At 39.6% G+C, this 19,050-nt stretch overlaps 1 protein-coding gene across 8 annotated transcripts in view; it reads right to left on the minus strand.

Moving 5' to 3' along the window:
* IL1RAPL2 (interleukin 1 receptor accessory protein like 2) overlaps nt 1–19,050 on the minus strand; it is a 373,503-nt gene that overhangs the window by 173,045 nt on the left and 181,408 nt on the right. For all 8 annotated transcript variants that reach the window (XM_088062810.1, XM_088062814.1, XM_088062811.1 and 5 more), the window contains one exon: nt 7,117–7,390. In XM_088062810.1, coding sequence (XP_087918936.1) covers nt 7,117–7,390 — 274 coding nt within the window. The remainder of the gene's footprint in view (nt 1–7,116; nt 7,391–19,050) is intronic.

Here is a 19,050-nt window from a genome sequence, read left to right on the forward strand (position 1 = left end):
ATATGTGAAGATACAATACAGAATACAGAAGAAATGCAGAAGCCAAAAGAACACTAAGTTATTGCAGCATATCCCACCTAAGTTCATGAACTATGTGATCTCTGTCAGTTTCAGACATCCTGTTCCAGCAAAAGAAATCCTGTAATTGGCTGGGTTTGCTCTGAGGGAAAATTCCTTCCTTGTCCTTAAGAATTACAAGGCAGCAAGTTGCTTTAAAGTTTGCTGCTGCAAATGACTAAGGCCTTTTCATTTATTTCCTAATACTTTCCTATTAAAACTTGGATATTAATTTTAAATTACATTGTCTTACTGAAAAGTCCAATTACAAACCACATAAATCTGAGGCAGAGGAACAACTGCTCCCAGGACAGTACTAAGAAATTGTCTTCCAATAATTTTGCAACTGCGATACCCTGTTTCTGAGAGGACTAAACACTTTCTCCTTTATTTCTTCCAAAAAACACACCATGTGGATTAGTTTATCTATTCCTCTATGTTTTTTTTTTATTAGACACCTAGCACACAAAACAAAAGCTGCATTCAAGACACCCATCAGACTTGTCTGCATTGCTAAACCTCAATGATTTTATTGCCTGGGGGAATAAAACCTGTGGAGCACATCCTTCGTTCTGCACTAAGTCCTATTTTGCGGATGCAATGTTGAAAGGCAGGTCCTGCTCTGTTTGTACACGGGCAATTGAGCAGGAAAACCAGTGGATCGGTTATTGTCTCACAGGGTATAAAAGGAATGAAAGAATCATGAAATGAATGTCTTCGCAAAGTGAACTGTTTGAGTCCTGCAGCTGAGTCCTCCTGGCTGTGCCTTCCCTTAAAGTGGCCAGAAAATAAGAAATTTTCCTCCAGTGTCACTTACCAAATATCAGTTTAACTCCCTACAGTTCTGTCATCTTGTACTTTGGGCATGATGGATTTCCTTAGGAAACCTTCCATTTGTCTGTCCACACACAGGACACATTTTCTACTGACATGTTGTAGTTACAGCTGGCTTCATGGGGATTCCAACAGGAATGATGCCTGGGTGAGCACATTGTAACTCTTATTTGGAGAACAGAAGGGAAATGAAAACTCCCTGACATGTTGGAGAGGAGATTGCTGGGGAGCACTGAAACATCTCAACAGCTCTCCCGCAGGCAAACTCTGACTGCATGAGGAAGCAGTCCCTCCACTGCAACCTTTCTCTGCTCTAGGCAAGGTCTGAAGCCCACCAGGGAAGGCCCTTCAGGAGCAACCAGTGACAGTGAGCTGAAACATTACTGAGGCACTGTAGCACAGGGAGCTTTGTTTTGACAACCTGTAGAGGCTACAGAGTAAGGTCAGTCATTTTAAAAGTGTGGACTTCACTATTAGGAAAACAGAAGGATACACAATGCTCTCATTCTTGTCCATTCCACAGCAACAGGGAAGCCACTGGATGCCCTCCAACCACAAAGCAACATGGATATTTCTGCTTGAAGCCCTGACTGTTCTTGCAGCTTCTCATCAACAGTAAACATTGTTTTCCAGAGTGACAGAGGATGAATAATTTCTCTTTTAAAGCTTTAGAGGAGGAGGGTGAGTAAGCAGAAATATACATATCACCAGGGAAGAGAAACAAATCTTTGTTTTTCTGCAAAGAATAGATAGAACGGATTTCTCTCAATAAAGACAATGTCATCAAAATGATTTGCAGGAGCACCATCAATTTCTACACAATTTTAGATACAAATGTAGAAGCATTCTGATTCCACTTTCCCCTGCATTTTGATAATGCCAAAACATTATATCTCAGTGATAAAACCTCAAAAAAATTTATTTTATCATGAATCATACTGACTTTATAATGTATCTGCTGTAGCACTGAATTCAAGTATTGAATACTATATCTCACAGGGATTTTGTTTATACAGAATCAGTCAATTTTATTGTGGGAAATGTCATCCACTTTTAATGTGTGGCATTTAATGTTAGTGTCATACAGAGCCTGGAAAGCCTGTGCCATGGTGAATCCACTTGTTCCAAATGTGAGATGATGCTGCTTCTACATGTCTGGGATTGTACAGGAAAAGCTGATCATATGTGTGCAAGGCTGAGAGGTATCTGCAAGATATGTAATCCATCAGCTACTTAGATGTGTTTCTCTTGGATATCCAATAATTACAGGCACTAGCCCTAGCACAAGAAAGTATCATCTCTAGATCTTTCCAGGGTGAGTCTATGAGGGAAAAAAGCACTTGCCAGTAACAGATATAGAAAACAATATTCTATGGCTAAACTGGAATTACAATGCTGCATCTAACAGGGTTTAAGATACAAGATCACCTTTGTCATGAGCAGTTGAATGCTGAGCAAAGCCAAAGCACCCGAAACATTCTGTATTGTCATCAACAAAATGAAGAATTCCATTAAAACACATTTTAAGTACCACAAGAGATGGCTGCAGAGAAAGTGACCTTACCCCTACACATGTTCACCTTATGACTTAGTCCAGCATTTCTGTTTGGATCCGAAAACACCTCTTTTTTCTTCACTCTGCTCAGAAGCCAGACTTTCAGCATTAAGACAAGGGGTGCAGTTTTTCCTGGGCTGATGGGTGCACTCTGCAGTCCAGGTAGGCACTTGCAACAAGCCCCTAAGCCCTGCCTAACATCCTCTGAAGTGAGAGCACACAGGTTGTGCTGCAGATTTCACTGCCAGCCCATCCAGGCTGTCTAACTCTGATTTTGATTTGCTGGTCATCCACTCCACAGACATTCAGAAGCCAGAAGGCTTAAAATCTACTACTGGTTTATTTTATTATGGCTCAGAAAGCGGTATCTCAATAGTTCACCAATGTGAACTGTGCACACAGGGATACATCAAGGGAAAAAGGATACAGAGATTTCCTAACCTGATTTGTCAGCAGTTCTCTGGCATCAAATGCTGGTATTAGAGATCTGCAAGCTTATTCCCCCATAAGCATTCAAGGCCCTCACTCCCTTGTTACTCTGCATCCTGTACAAAAATCAAGGCTTAGCTTCATTAGACAGCTTGGTGACCACTAATTTTCACCTCCTGCTTCCCTGCACCCTCTTGAGGCACAGGTTTTCTATCCTCCTGATTCATGATATGAGAATCAAGTTATTTTATTTCACCAACAGTTAATTATCAGCAAATATGTACTTATGTTTTTTACCTTTACTGGTTTTGTTCTTTAAATGCTGACTACAGTTTGTTTTGGAGCTGAGCCTAGTTAGAAGAAGGTTTCCATGAGCAGTCCCTAGATGAGGGCAAATTTAAGTTAAATTTTCCTGAGACTTTTTTCCCCAGCTCATCTTCTTTTCTTTCACCAAGTGAAGATGATCTAAGTTGGCCCAGTTCTTGTTCTGTCTTTAAAAAACATGCTTTTAACACAGAAAAACAGATGTATTTGTTCAGAGAGCAAAAGCAGATCATGATCTGGCAAAAGACTGTCCTATATACTCAGAACTTTAGGGCCACCCTGTGCATTTAGATTGAGTGTAATTTCCATGTTTGGTTTTGACGCTTCATCATTTTGAAGCTCATCTCGGAATTCTTCAGTGAAGAAGCCGCAATCCAGAGTGCTGATGTGAAAATCCCAGAACATCAAACCTCTGTAACAGAAACACCAGCAGCTTTATCTGAAAGCAGTACTGTTGGATGCTGGAAGATTAATGGCATATCCAGGGTAGGCACTTGAAGGAGACCTCCAGAACACAGCATTTCCACGCTGGGCAGTAAAGGCATGATACAAACATCGCAGCATTTACCTGGGAACTGCAATGAAATACATCACTATCCATTACTTAGGATGCCTTTTGGATGTAGCAGCAATATCCCTGATTTGACACAGAAAAGGCATCCAAGAACAAAGAAGATCCATGGAATTCACATGGCTTAACTAGCACAGCTCAACTCTGCATTCTTTTAAAAGTCCTTACAGAATCAGGACCTTTTCATATGCTTAGCATTGGAGAAAAAATACCACACTTCTCAGTGTGAGATCAATGCCAAAACGTATTGTCAGAAGGGAGAAGTAGGTTTTAATGCAATAATAAATCCCTCCTATTATACACACACCCCCACACCTGTCTATGGACTAGTGTTTAATTAGTTAATAAAGGAGAGGCAACATTTAAATTATTATATCAATTCTCTTCAGTCTGGAGAAGCAATCTCATTCATAAGGGCTGATCTAATACTCCTTAATTTTATGCAGTATTACAGGTTCTTTTACAAAACAGACATTATGATCACTGAAATGACAATTATGTATAAGAAAGAATTCACTGACACCTTTAATTTTTACCCATCTTCAAATCACTGTCATAGCAGCCTATCCTTCACCTGCTTATACCCACCCTTTTCAAGCAGCTTCTGAAAAATTCCTTCACACTGCTCCACTGATAGTCATGCCTTGCTCCTATGAGCAAAACGTGAGAAACTAGAAAATGCAGCTCCTTGAAAAACAGGTTTGCTCTTATTTTCTTTTTTTTAATTTTTTTTTTAATTAAGAATCGAGAAGAAACACTTTAACAAATAAGAAATTTGTAAAGTGTAAAGTACAGTTGACATTTTCCCCATACAGTCTTCTTATCTGTCATCTTGTGTTGACTGGGAGAAAAGTAACAAATTGGGGCAGAGTAAATTAACGAAGCTCTCATTATTGACTTCCCAGATCAAGACTGTCCTTCCTGTCAACCCACGAACTTCTGGGACCAGGACCACTCATCCCACTTGACCTTTGCACCACATCTGAGCATCTCACCCCCTTGCACCCTTTTGCAAAGACAAGCACAAAGAACGGTTTCAAAGCAAGAGCCTTGAAGTGGTGGAACTGGCAGGACAGGCAAATGTGAGATTCCATGCTTTGGGCAGCACAGAGAGATGTACCAGAGCTTCACACATCCCTGGTTTGTGGCTAGAAAGACATCAGTTTAGAATTTAATTGCTTCTGATTTTCTCTTAAAGAATGTGAATGAGAAATTCTTTATTGAGAAAAAGTTTTAAATTTATCTTGAATCAAAAGCATTTTCCTCCCCATTTTCTTCTTTCAGCTACCAAACTGAAAGACTCAGCTATGCATTCAAACTTAAACCCAGTGTTGCACACTGACGGAGACAGTTACCTCTTCATTTCCACTGCATCAAGTTCTATCTACCAACCTCTGTTGATACAGTCTACAAAAGATGGCATTTGTAACAGAAATTGTTAATGCTTCTGGAAAATAAAATCATATTCTGAAATTACTGCTCTCATTGTGACCTCTTAATTCTGATAAAGCAGGTGATCCTGGTTAATGACTAAAACGCAAACATCTGCTTATCCCCCTCAAAAAAAAATGGATTAATAAAGCTGAAATTACACAGTTAATGGTGTGGATAGTCTCCCACAGAAGTGTGATCACATTTCAGAACATTACATCTAGCTCAATTTTAATGAAATTAAAATCAATTACTATTGCTACATCCTCTGCTATTTTAAGCCTCCTATGGTTCCATAAACAATAACAGCAAGGATACATTACCATGCTTTTGGGAGAAAAAAATAATTCAGTAAAGGAAGCAATATAGTCTTTTATCTGTAACCACTACACATATTATTCTACACTCTGACATAAATCTGAAAAAGGCAAAAATATCTGTAATTATATAAGAAAGTTCTAGTCAAAGCAAGGAAACTGCATAACTGACAAGTTGCTGTGTAATGCCTTCCAATAAGCATGTCATATAGTTTTTAGCTGAAAATGAGAAGAAGCCATGAATTATTCAAGAACTTGCCCATTTGTTACCAAAACTACTTTGTCATGTAAATGAGCTGAGTTTTGAAATTTCCCGGAAAAAAGTATGTCCCAGAATTTGATCCAAGATCAATTCTTTATTTTTCACAAAGGATTTGCATTAAAATGTTTCAGAGTATTAAACCAGTAACTTGATTATCACAACAATGACTGCTTATGAAAAAAGCACAGCTCCCTTGAAACATATAAATCACCATTTTCCCGTAATATTTCAAAATCAGGGACTTCACATCACACCCAACCTCTGACAGAGGAGCTGATAAAAGTTAACTCCAAAGGCTGCAGCACAGTTCAACTGATGACTTTGGCAGATATATCCAATATTTAAACTGGGTCTTGGTGCCCAGTACAAACCAACACAATCCATGGCACAATCTTTGATTTCAGTAGCACTCCTCAGGATCAAAATGAGCTGAGGCAGCTGAGACAGCAAAACTCAGCAGAGATGGACAGAGAGCAAATCCCGGCTTCTGAACAGTGCTCTTACTTGCTGTAATACTCGTTATTTAATTCATGGAACATGTCTAATTTCAGTATGGAAGAGCAGACAAAGATGAAGCAAACTTATTATCTGAAACTGAATAGTTTAAAACTAAATCATACAAAGTATCTGTAAACTCATTTTAATTCAAAACTGGATCATTTAAGGAATATTTATTCATTCATTCTTTAAAAGTCCTCTTTTTTTTATCATCTCTTTTTAGGCATAGAGATGACATCCACATCTACATGATGGAAATCACGAGCTCCAGCACATGTTTAATTTAAGGCTCATCCAACAGTTCCAAGATACTTCTGAGAAATGCATTTTGGTGCCTTACTGAACAAGGTCTGCTTAAATGTATGATAAATCATAATTGTGTATTAAAATAAACATTTCTTCAAAACCAGACAGAACTGTAACTCCCCGTGGCCTGATCCCATCAGAATAATTCAAACTGTAACTCTCTAATAACTCAGAAGATTTGAAACAAAGTACTTAAACAAAACACTTCATGATTTTGGAAGTATCAGGTTCTGAAAGTTTACAGCAAATTGAGAATTTGCAAATTTTGTACTTAAAAAAAAGAAGTAATTAAGTGAAACCACGTTAATTATAGCTGTTGGATGAGGTAACTATAATTACTAGGGAAACTAATTTTGAGACAAAGCATTATGTGACGTATATAAGAATAAAAAAATTAGTATGCATTAACTGGATGAATATCTAAATTCTAATAGCTAAAATGATTTTTTTTTAACCAGTATCTAACTAATACTCCATAGATTAGTAACCAACAATCCCCACATTCTTATTTAGACTTTAACACAATACTCACCTCAGAACACACGTGTAGAAACCACTGTCTTGCAGCTCAACCGAGTGAAACCATATGGAATCTTCATCCTTGCTCATCCTAACTTCGGAAAATATAATGGGTTCTTCTAAATCTCCTTTGTTTTTGTACCACATAAGCCTAAGACCTGTGCTTTGGGCCATGCTATAATTAGTTCTGATATAGCTGTAGAAAAGGGCACATTTCACTCGGACTGGTTCACCTGCCAAAGCCATGTATGTCTTGAGATCCACTGACCAGTCAATGCAACCATCAACTGAAAGCAAAACAATAATAAAGAAATATTAGACACAGACACATTTTTCAATATAGTGAAAGGCAGCTTGGGAAATGCAATACAGTACCCATTAAAAGAAATGGCTTTTGGCATCTGCTGAATTGTTTTAAGGTAATATGGAAGACATAAAGCAGTTATAGGCAGCAAAGGGGTTTCATGCACCTTTTTAAATTACATGTAACTGTGAATGTGCAGGCAATAAGTAGAGCGCACTAAGCTTGCTCAATTCCACATCTTTAGAATATCATTACTTTCATCCCCAAAACACTAATTCTTTATTAAATCAACCAAGTGTTTTGCACTTTAACAGCTTGCCCCTGTAAACCAGTTTTGAATTCTCCAATTCCTTGTTGGAAGAAAACGTACATTGGCATTTGATGCCAATCTTATCCCTTAAAACTTTTCCATCCACCTCTGTTAATTATGTTATGCAAAAAAAATCCCCAAATAACAGATGTGACATTTAGAATTTTCTTTTCAAGGCAGTTCCACATAGTTGGGTTTTTTCCCTACAGCCTAATCCAGCTGTAGAGGTCTGTATTATATACAACAGTATACAATTACAACATGCTGCCCATGCAATCAAACTTAATACAGGAGTCATACAAATAAAAAAGGACCTCTTTTGATGTTCTTTTCAGCAAAAACTTTTGAAACAGTTTTCTTGATACTTCACTCTAAAATTAACATACATCAGACCGTTTAATAAAAGATCACTTATCCCTACAATTTTTTCTCCCATTGCTATTATCTTAGTTATAATACGGACCTAGCACATGCACACATATCAACATAACACTTATCAGAGACCTTTTAATTCAATCTTTTTCATTGCTGGAAAAACTATAAGCTTGAAAATAAGTCAGGAATAAAACCAAAGAAAAAGATTTCAAAAGCAGGTCACCAAAAGGCAAAAACAATACCTAACATTGATAGACTTCATTAAATATGTAGCTTTTAGAATTTATTGATCCTATTATGCTACAAGTAAATGGAACATCTTTTCCCTTAATGCAGTATCTTAGGTTCTACCACATAACTCTCAAGTTGCCTCGTGTGCATTTACAGTATCAATTCTCATACTATAAATGTTGGATATCCTCATACACTTTTTATTTAATACACATTGTTAATTGCATTCTGTCATCAAGTGATTTTTTAATTTACTTCCTAAACAAAGGTAGTGAACAAAAATTTCTGTACGTGGAATATCATGCCTGATCCTATTTTTGGTGACTTTTAAAGCCTTTTATTTATGTCTACCAAGTTTTGAGGTTTCTCTTTAATCATTGAAAGGTAACCACGACAAATGGAAGGTTTTAATTTTCCCATTGCAGTAAATCAGCTTTAAGTGTTGTGATCACATGAGCCACATGTTAAACTTGTTGACACTGACCACTTTAATACTTTTCTGATATAAAAACTTCCATGTAACATCTTGCTGCAAAACAAACTTGTTAAAAAAAACAACTAACAATCTCAGGAGGGAAGGGAAGCCCATTACTCAAAATATTAGTCATGACAGATTTGATAGGTGAAGGGAGATCATGGAACACCTTTACCCCCAGGGTGTTTCCTGTTCCTGCCCCCCGCTCCACAGGCAGGTGCAAAAGCAGCAGCTATTTGTGCCAGCTGACTTCTTTCTTCATCAAAAAAGCCCCCAAACCAAACCCTTCACCTGAATTTGTGTACACAGTTAACTGTTCCAGTTAACTTCAATTTTGATTTTCATTCTTTTTGCTGACAATATTCTACTGATTTAAATTAAAATTCATTGCTTTTAATGGCTGCTGTTAATGACATCAACTGAAAGGCCAGTAGCAATTTACTGATGTTCCTTTTCCTCAGTGCTTCTGCTGTGTCCTTCCTCTAACACTTGGAGCCACACACAGTAGGACAGGCTTGGATAATCATTATTTGGAAGTCTTGTACTGGAGCATTTCTTCTCAGTGCATCTCCTCCAGGTTTATAACATCCTTCACCATGACCAAAGTTGCACACTGTAACTTGAACATGCCCTTGCCAGGACCCCAAGAAATATCACACTGACCTCTCTCTGTCTCTGCTGCTGCTGCACAGACATGGGCAGCCCACAGCAGACCTGGAGAAAGAATCTGGTTCTCCCAGTCCTACAACCCCATCCAATCCACTTTTACATTAAATGCCTGGTTCTGACAATATGAATTATTTTATATAGGTGACAGGAGTTTTACATTGAGCAGGTGTCATCCTACTCCACACTGAGCTTCCTCAGAGAAGCTCTGTGCTTTTTTTAAGTCCTGCTCTTTAGGCAGGTGTGATTTACAATTAAAGAACAGTGCAGAGCTCACAGCTGCCTTCTCTCAGTGGGGGATGTGCAATGCAGTGCTGAGCTCTCCAGATGGCTCATCCCTTGTTCTCCAGGACACATAGGTATTCCCAAAGGTATCCTCTCTCTACTGTCGTTTAGCAAAGTCACAGAAGTCTAAGTAGGGCTGTAACTTGAAATGAATACAGGTGTACAGGACTGGAATTTAGATCTAAACTAATTCAGCCAATCTAATTAACTCAGCCAATCTAATTAATTCTGTCAGTCTTGCGTCAGTTGAATCCTGTCACACCACCTAATTCTTTCAAACCTGTGCTGGTTCAACAAAGTTAAACCACACCAGAGAATAACTAACAATGAGACACACATGGAAAGCTTGTGGATCAAGGACAGCAGTGCCAGGATTTTTTTATTTCACAGAGGAGAGTCACAATTAGTAGGAGTTATGTAGTTAGGGACTGACCCAATATGGAAATCCAAATTTGGAAGCTCAAAATACCTTGCTTCCAATGATATTTCTCCCATATCCACACCAAACTTGTAAAAGCACAGTTCAAACAAACACTAAGCAACCCTCAGTGCCATTCAATCTGCCTTGTCCTCCACTTTCATTTGAAAATTTATTTTCCCTTCTTGAATGCACTTCTAATTTCAGAATTTGAGCTGTTGAAGTATAGGAAGCACAGTGGAATAGATGAAAGGCATCTGAACAGTAATTTACAACCAGGGTACCAGAGTGGCTAAAAACCCTCTCCAACTGTCCCCAGAGGACACCGCAATGGTGGGGCCGGAGCTCTGTTGGCCATTGCCAGCGCTCCAGAGGAGGCACCCCACACGGCGACCTGGGCCCAGCAGAGCACCTGCAGCCCAAGGAAGAAATGAAAGAAAAGGAAATTTACACTAGAGACTTTTTTCCCTATTAACAGTATCTGAATGAAAGAATTTGAGCAGCCCAAAGGAGGCTGACCCCAACAGGGATTGGGTTGGTGGGGGAAGGTGCGGGCAGGCTGCTGCCCATGGTCCTGTCTGCCCCAGCTGCTCCCCTGTGACACCTCTTCCTGCAGCAGGCCAGGAGGGGGTAATTACAGAGAAAAGAGCACACAGGGAACAGAGCAACTAGTCATTATAGCGTTGATGACAGCTGTGGAGAGGAGAAGTCTCACAGAGCACCTTGACTAAATCTTAATTATTGAAGAAAGACTAATCAAACAGGAGCCAAGTTTTTCCCCTTGCTCTTTTTTCTTGTTAAATACACAGGTAAGAATGTTTCCTCTTCTGAAGCTGTTGAGGCTAAAATCTAGGTCAGGCTCCCTGCACTCACATGGAAACTGGAATTTTTTCCTCTTGCTGTGCTGTCAGTCACTGGAGCGTGAGCATTGTTAGATTCGTTTGGAGTATTCTCCAAGCTGTCATTACAAATGACTGGAGTTGCTTAGGTGGAGTTCAGCACTCCATTATCCAGAACAAAGTTTGCTATCATTTTTGCTGGGCTGGCTCTCAATATGTAATATAATCATGTTGGTGAGAAAAATAATAGCATTAGAGAGGCACTTATATAATAAATGTATATACACCATTTCTCTGCTACCCTATAATCACCTGGTAAGTGCCAGACAGAAAGCTTATTCAAATTAAATCCTGTCTATTGTGGATGCTTATTTTACACACTTCCAAGACAGATTTTTATTTTTTAATTTGGAACACTAAGAGACTATAGAAAACACTGTCCCATTTTTATCTCAGATTCCTAAGGGAAAGTGGTCTGCCCACCTATCTGTCAATCTTCCCCATCCCCTTTGCATAACTTCTACCCCAGCTGACTAAATTCAACCCTATTGCATAGAAGATGAAAGTGCTGAGGAGTGCTCTCTCCTGCATGGGTGCAGAACAGCATCCCACTGTGTCCCCCATGAGCTGGGAAACACAGCAGCAGTGAACCACAGTGAAGCCCAAAGGGGCCCATCCCAGTTACCTACCCAGGCTACTGCAACCTGAGCAGAGAGCAAACTGAAAATGAAAGCTACAAAACTACTAAGGAAAATATAGATTGAGTTGGCTGACAATAAGTTGTTGTACTTTTATGTCAGCAATCATCCAAAGCATGTACTGCATCTTCTTCCTCAACATTTCCTGGCAATTTCCCATTACTCTTATTTTAAATAAATCTAGTTGTCTAGGGAGTCTAGATGCATTTTAACATGAACCATAATAATTTATAAGCAATTATAGAGGAGCATGTACATCGTCTCTAAGTAATTTGTCTTTCTGATTGCTGTCACATGAATAATTTTTTGCACTGCACATCTGCCTGTTATAATTTTTATGGGGATCTGTCACCCACAGCAATTTATATCATAGCATTGTTAAACATGTTTGCCTACCTTGTTACCTGAAAATCTCATTTTAAATTGAAATAATCTACAAATAAATCATTAAAAAAATAATACACTAACTAATGTATTAAATTTATTGCTCCGCAAAGCAGGCAATGCTTGTGACTCTAGGTACACAGTCAGAAATAAAACCACCATTCCTCTAATACAAGAGTTATATTTTTATGTATATGTTAGCTGTAGGACAGCAAAGTCCAGGAACTGATATCCATCATGCTCAGGGTTGGCAGACACATAGCAGTGATAGATGCACTCCATTAAGAATGTCCAAAGAGAGATGCAAATTTTTTAGAGTCTTAAAGGGGAGAAATCAGTTACAACCTATGAATTTTTGGCAACTTGGGATTTTCAGATCTTGATTCTGAAGAAAAGTGAACACACCCTGCATTTGAACACTTTAGCAGCTTTGGCTGGACATGATTGTCTCAAGGGTCAGGGTGTTGGATCAGCCTCACCAAATGTAATTGGTTTCACGTCTCTGGACTTTTGGCTTCACTGTGCTAATGCTGCTGCAGTGCTTGCAGACGTCTGCCAGCTTCTCATCACAGCCTGGCACTGCCATGTGAGACCTGAACATCAGCAGAGCCCAGTTTTGTGCCCTGTCTCCTCCCAGAGCCCTTCCCTCCTCCTCACACCATGAGCTGTGGGACCTGAGCTGCCTAAAAACTGCCAGCAACCACCACACCCTTCTGAGTATTCTTTAAATACTCCAGTGCTCAGACACACATTTACTGGTCAAAGAACACATTGTAAATAACAGTCTCCTGACCACTTTGTGCACTGTTCAAAATCACAGATGTTACCTCCAAAGCATGGTGAGGTCTCTGTGTGTGGAGCTCCCTCATCTTAGCTCACTGACCAAACTAGATGATGAAAGAGCACTCTTGTAACTGTTAATAAAAATTCACTCTACTGAGACACATCTGAGCTGGTATCTCTGACATGCAGAGCAAGTCACCTGGCTTTACCAGGGAGAAGAATAATGCTGGCAATACTCCAGGAGTGGGTGGAGGGTGGCCTTGTCCAGCAGCAGAGGAGCATTTCCAAGAACAGGCAGGGAGGGGAGGAGGGGGAGAGTTCAGGTAAAGTGTCTATCATCTCTTTTCTGCAAGTTTTACCCTTTGAATCAAGTAGACTCTAGGTTTTAACTCTATGTCCATATTTTAAAGTGCATTTTAGAAAAAATTCAAATAGTTTTCCCCTGAGGGACACACAAAAAAATATCTGCTGGAGATAAGATCACTTAGAAAATAACAAATCTTGAGCAAAACCAGATTTATCGTGGCTCAAGATGGGTGAATTTTGCCATGCTTTTCCTACAATCCTGTCAACAGCTATTTCTAATTCTTTTCTATGACAGTAACACCTTGTTTCAGCAATAAACCAAGATATTTTTTTGCTGTAGAAACACAACATCTGAGGATACGATCACTCACTGACTTTGCAGTTTCTCTACTCTGATCTCATTTTCTGAATATTTTCTAGCAAAAATCAGACTATTCAAACTTGCTGGTGAAAATGCTTGTGACTTTCAAGGCATATAAAAGCACAAATACTCCAAAATTCCTAAGTCAAGTAATGATGAGTGAAAAAAATCTTCACTAAATTTAGCAACATGCAAACGTTCCTCAAAATCTGGGCCAAAAATAAGGAAAAATTAATGTAAACATCGTTATACACTACCTAACTTTTTTTCCTAATTTTGATCAAAGCTTCAAATTTCTGCAGGATGGACTGAAAGGTTTTTAAGACTTGCATATGCTTCATTTTTTTGACCAGCTTTTCTTATGATCCACAGCTAAAAAACCCAACTGAAATGTCAAATATTCCAGCCGAACACTCATTATTTCCTTTGAGGTCAAACTCTCTGTAAATATATACTGCCAGAGGTTCAAATAACCACAGATTGCTCTGCCCTGAATTACATATGCATATGGAGCCAGGAGCATTTTAGCCTTGTATTGAAAATGCAAAAGAAAGAACATACTGGTAGATCACCAAAATTCTCTAGGGAGAGAAAAACCCCTGAACAAAGTCTCAGCTTCCAGAAGCGATGGCATATGAATGAGGTCAAGGCTTAGAAATTATATTTGAAGAATGAAAATGCTGCAGCAGAGTCAGTAGAAGGACTGGACAGGGGCATTTCATCCCGAAGCACTTGTCAGAGCCAGCTTTTCAGGTGCCACTTTATCACAGGGGTTTTCTGGAACACTTGCTGATGGAGAGAAGAGCAAATCACAGCTGGCAGGTTAAGGATTTTGCTGGAGACAGGGAGGTCTGAGACACATTCTGTGATGGAAAGGAAATCTCTGTTCTCATCATATTCTTTGCTACCTCTTCCAAGTCAGATGTTCCCAGAGACAGATGGAACCTGAAGTGCCCTTCCAAAGCTGTGCTCTTTGTGTTCAGCTGATCGCTCTGCTGAGCACAGAGAGGGGGAGGGCACTAAAGCAACTCTTTAAAATGCAGCATATTCACCCTAAAAATGGGTATTTGGTGACCTTGATCTCCTAATCACTTCAATATCTGGCAGGTTTTTAAAGAGCCTGTGTTGAAGTAAACAGTACAGAAATTGGAACTTATAAAAGTGGTTTGGTTTAAAATATTCAGTGTAATGCCTTGATTCTCTGCAGCTGTCACCATGTTAGAAAACAATGTGAAAGGCACCTTGAAAATCAACAGCAGTACAGACAGGACATGAACAATAAAGAAATCATACTTCATGGCTTCATGCTTTGATGTATTTTGTGAAGTCCCAGCCATGGGTTCAAAGCATGTGCACAGCCTGTCCTGCCTCCTCAGCCCCCCCAGCACTGCCTGGCCCTGCCCTTCCCACTCCAGTTCCCCTCCTGCCATGGGGCAGCAGATTTGGAAGAGCTGTAGGAAAGGTCGTTGACAAATCTCCTTCCTCTGCCCAGCCTCCCCCTTTGCTTCAAGGCAGTAAAGCCAAGCGGGTGATCTGCAGCAAACAAGGTATCCAAACCACTAAACTTCTTTTCTTCTTTGAGAATCTATAAATTAATAGCTATTTCTTCAAAGTCAGGCACGAAATAACATAATTAAATTAGCACCAGCTAGCCTGGGAACGTTATCTTAAGCAAAGGAAGTATGTTGCTCTAGATTGAAGTGGCCAGATCAGATACAGGCTGTTACATCTGTTTCTTGGACAAGTAACAAAACCTTTCTGTTTAAATCCTAAAATTTAAATTCCGTAAATTAACAACTCAGACAACCAAAAAGTCAGTGCAAACACTGGTATTAACTCAAAAGCTTTAAATTAGTGTTCATCCAGATCTGAAACCTGTCTGAAGATGGGTTTTTCTTTTCTTGTCCACAAAATCTAGTAAACAAAAATAATTCTCTTTTCCAACCTTCAAAACAGGGAAAAAAAGTAATTTTTTTTCTAGCATGTTGCACAGTGGATGTTGCCATTTTCATTAGCTCTTTGGATTCCTGAGGGAATCAATGAATGATGGAAAAGCTCAAAGAGAGACTTCCCAGCATCTCTGATACCTCTTTGGTGCACAGGACTATATTCAGACAAAGGAGACAGAAAGAAAGAAGAATCAGTATCTAAGGAAGAACAGTTAACTGATACCAATAACAAGTAAAACAGACTGAAAATATTTTTTTGCATTTATAAATAAAAGTTTTATCCTAACACAATTTCAGGTAAGGAGCAACACACTGAAGACACACTTCATACCTGAAGGTATGTGCATTTAATACTTTACATGCTGTTGACTACATGTGAGGTCTTTAAGGCCGCTACGTTAACCATGTAAAATTTCACACAGTTCTGTTTTCATGTCTTTAGCACCATGCAAACTTCGGGAACAAAGCTGAATTCATCTCAATAATCGATGATTCTCTTTTTATTAGTTTCCTTGAATAAAGTGACTTAAGGTAAAGTAAATGAAAACTAACTCCCAGATCAGGCAGTTGTAGTCTCAAGTAATCACAAATTAGAAAACTCTATATCCGCTGCTTGTTATTCTCAGAAGGGAGTAGTAGAAAAGAATTGTGAATAATAAGAATTCAAAATTAAAGACAATGAACCTCTATTAATGTGGTAGCCCCTGTGAGGTAGAATTACTGGTGTACATACACAAGATTTTTTTTTTATGTGGCATGTATTTTTCAAATATGTGGACAGTTTGAATTTGATTATCAGCTCTGAGGACACAGTCCTCTTGAGTTTGGATTAGGTTAGGAAGATGGGCTCCCTGTTGAATACACAGAGCTAAATTAATTTCTTCCACTGTCTGTACAGAAGAATCCTTGAGAGACACAGGTCTGCTGTAAGAGCTCCTACCACACCTCACCTGTGGCAGAGGCAGAGTGCTTGAGAGAAAAAGAGAGCAAGGAGACTATCAAAAGAGCCCACCACCAGAGGAAAGCAGGACTGAGTTATTCCTGGGGATGATCTCCATGGTGTTTGTGTGAGGTTTAAGCAATCATTCACTGGGACACCTCAGCAGAGACTTTTCTGGTAACCCAAATTCCCCATTTACCACGGGCAACTGGTGCCTGACCAATGCCCCTGCCTGTCTCACAGCCAACTGTGCTGTCATCCTGGGCCTCGGAGCAGAGCCAGATTCCAGACCTCCAGGGGTCTCTTCCAAGCCACCTGACCCTATGGCTTGTCCTAGCACTAACACAGCACTTCACAATTCACAGATGCACAAAGGGAGCCTTTCTCACAAATACCCAGATCTGGATGGGCACCTGCACTACCCTACTCATTAATAATTTATTTTCTAGCTTACAAAGATGTAATCAATCAATCCATCAGAAGATTACCAAGGGTAATCTTTACCCTTTACTAAAAGGGTACAAAACTGGTTCCCCATCATAAACACACTGGGTAGAATGAATGTTTTGGGGCTTGGATATCTGCAAAATACTGGATGAACACACAGCAATGTTAAAAAAAAAAATAAAAAAAGAGAGAGAATGCCCAATTTTCGTTCAGGACATACACAAGAATAGAAGGGAAGAAGTCAAGTTCATCTAATTTACTTGCAACAAATAACTAGCTTTGGTCATTTGCTTTGACTCTATGCATTTATCTTTGGATATGTAGAGACACTTGCCATTTTACAATTGCTGTGCCATTCTTCCTGTTATCTGGCACAGATAATTTCAGCTGCAGTAAGCCAATTACCATTTCTACTTGCATGACAGGAGGACTTCTGTCATGAAAAGGTTGTGACCCACACTCTAACCTAGGTTGCAATTCCTCCTCTTATTTTAATTCATTATCTGCATGTATGCAGCAGAATTTAAATAGGAAATTCTCCTGACTGCAGATCACATTAGATTACATTTCAGTAAAATGAACAAATCAAAAGAGTATTTGCTTTTATAGGATAGTCATGAATAGAAGTGTTAGTGGGTTATTTGGTTAAAATTTCTGTAAGTGATGGATTATGAAACATTTTCAAAAGGGGATATTTTTAAACAGTAAACATTGTTCACTTGTTTCTATTTAAAATAAATAAACAGGGTTATTCTAATTGCAAGCCATTATAATTACATGTAAGAAAGAAAAATGAAGGATGATTGAAAAATGAGCCATTACAAGAGCTACCAGAGCTACAGATGTGTCTCTCTAGGTAAAGTGGCAATGCAGTGCTGTGCTCTGGAACACACCACTGCACCTTTGCTTAGAACACCTTTACATTTACATATCCATTTTCCAAAAGCTGCCAATTGTAACATCCTGCAGCACCACATCCACCGGCAGCCCCTCGCCTTCAACAGGAACAAGGGTCATGTTGATGGGATCACATCCACCCCCTTTTCTGAAAAAAAGGCCCTAGGGGAGACTGACATCACAGCCCGCCCATGGCCTGCCAGCTCCCCAAATCCCCACCCACTTCCAGATGAGTTGTGAGCAGTGACTCTGAGCAGGACTGGTCACCAGTACCACGACTCCTCTCAGTCCCCTCTCAAGCTCCCATCCCTGTGACCTTGCTCCTCCCTTGCCCCAGCCCCAGTGATCATCCCTTATTGGGGTAGAGGGGTTATTTTGTCATTACCAGAACTGCAGATCCCCACATGGTCCCATTCCTAAGGACTTCATCCTATTTCAAATCATTTTCCAAAGTCCTTACTTAGAGCAGAGGCAACACTGACTGAAATCCCACAAAAACTGTCTCTGCTTCAAGCTGACACAAAGCAGCGACTATCTTTAAATGAGTGCCACCATAAAGCAGATAGACTCCAAACCAGCCCAGTTTACAGCCTTCTCCTCACACTTCCTTGTAACTTCATGAGCCAGAAACAAAACTGGCAACAGGAAGATTTCATTTATTAGTAAGCAAAAGTAACAAACTGCAAATACTTCATCACTAATACATCATTTGCTCAGAATGACACAAAACAAACAAGTCTGTGTTTTATTCATGGGCCTCCTGTCATCCTCAATGGCCCAGACTCACTGCAAAACATGCAGCTGCTGCTTGTTCCACTGAAAAGGGATGGGAAGATGGAGATGTTTGAGCTCCAGGGCTGAGGCTGAGCAAAGGTGGGAGTTGAGAATACGGGAGGGGAGCTGGAGAGCTCTTGGCACCTCAGGCCTTTCTTTGGATGTCAACACATCCTCCAGGTGGGACACTGCCCTGCAGCCCCTAATCCATCAGCACATCATTATTAAATCATCACAGTGCAAGGTAAAAGGCACCTCTGAAACTTGTTGTAAAAACCTCCACCTGAGCCACTGATAAACCAGAAAAATTGCATAACTGCAGCAACATGTTTAATTAATGTCTCTCCACTGGTTACCCAATGCACAGTAAGCAATGTGGAGACTGCTCATTTGCTCACTCACTCCCAGTTTCTTATTCTAACCTACATTCCGTCATTTCCTGTCCCCATCTTGGGAACTGACTGCCATACAGCTTGAAGACAACAGTATTTTAATATTTTTAAAT

The sequence above is a fragment of the Pseudopodoces humilis genome, chromosome 15 (genome assembly GCF_049639895.1).
Source record: "Pseudopodoces humilis isolate 2021_Gansu_Grassland_sample_001 chromosome 15, ASM4963989v1, whole genome shotgun sequence".
Lineage (NCBI taxonomy): Eukaryota > Metazoa > Chordata > Aves > Passeriformes > Paridae > Pseudopodoces > Pseudopodoces humilis.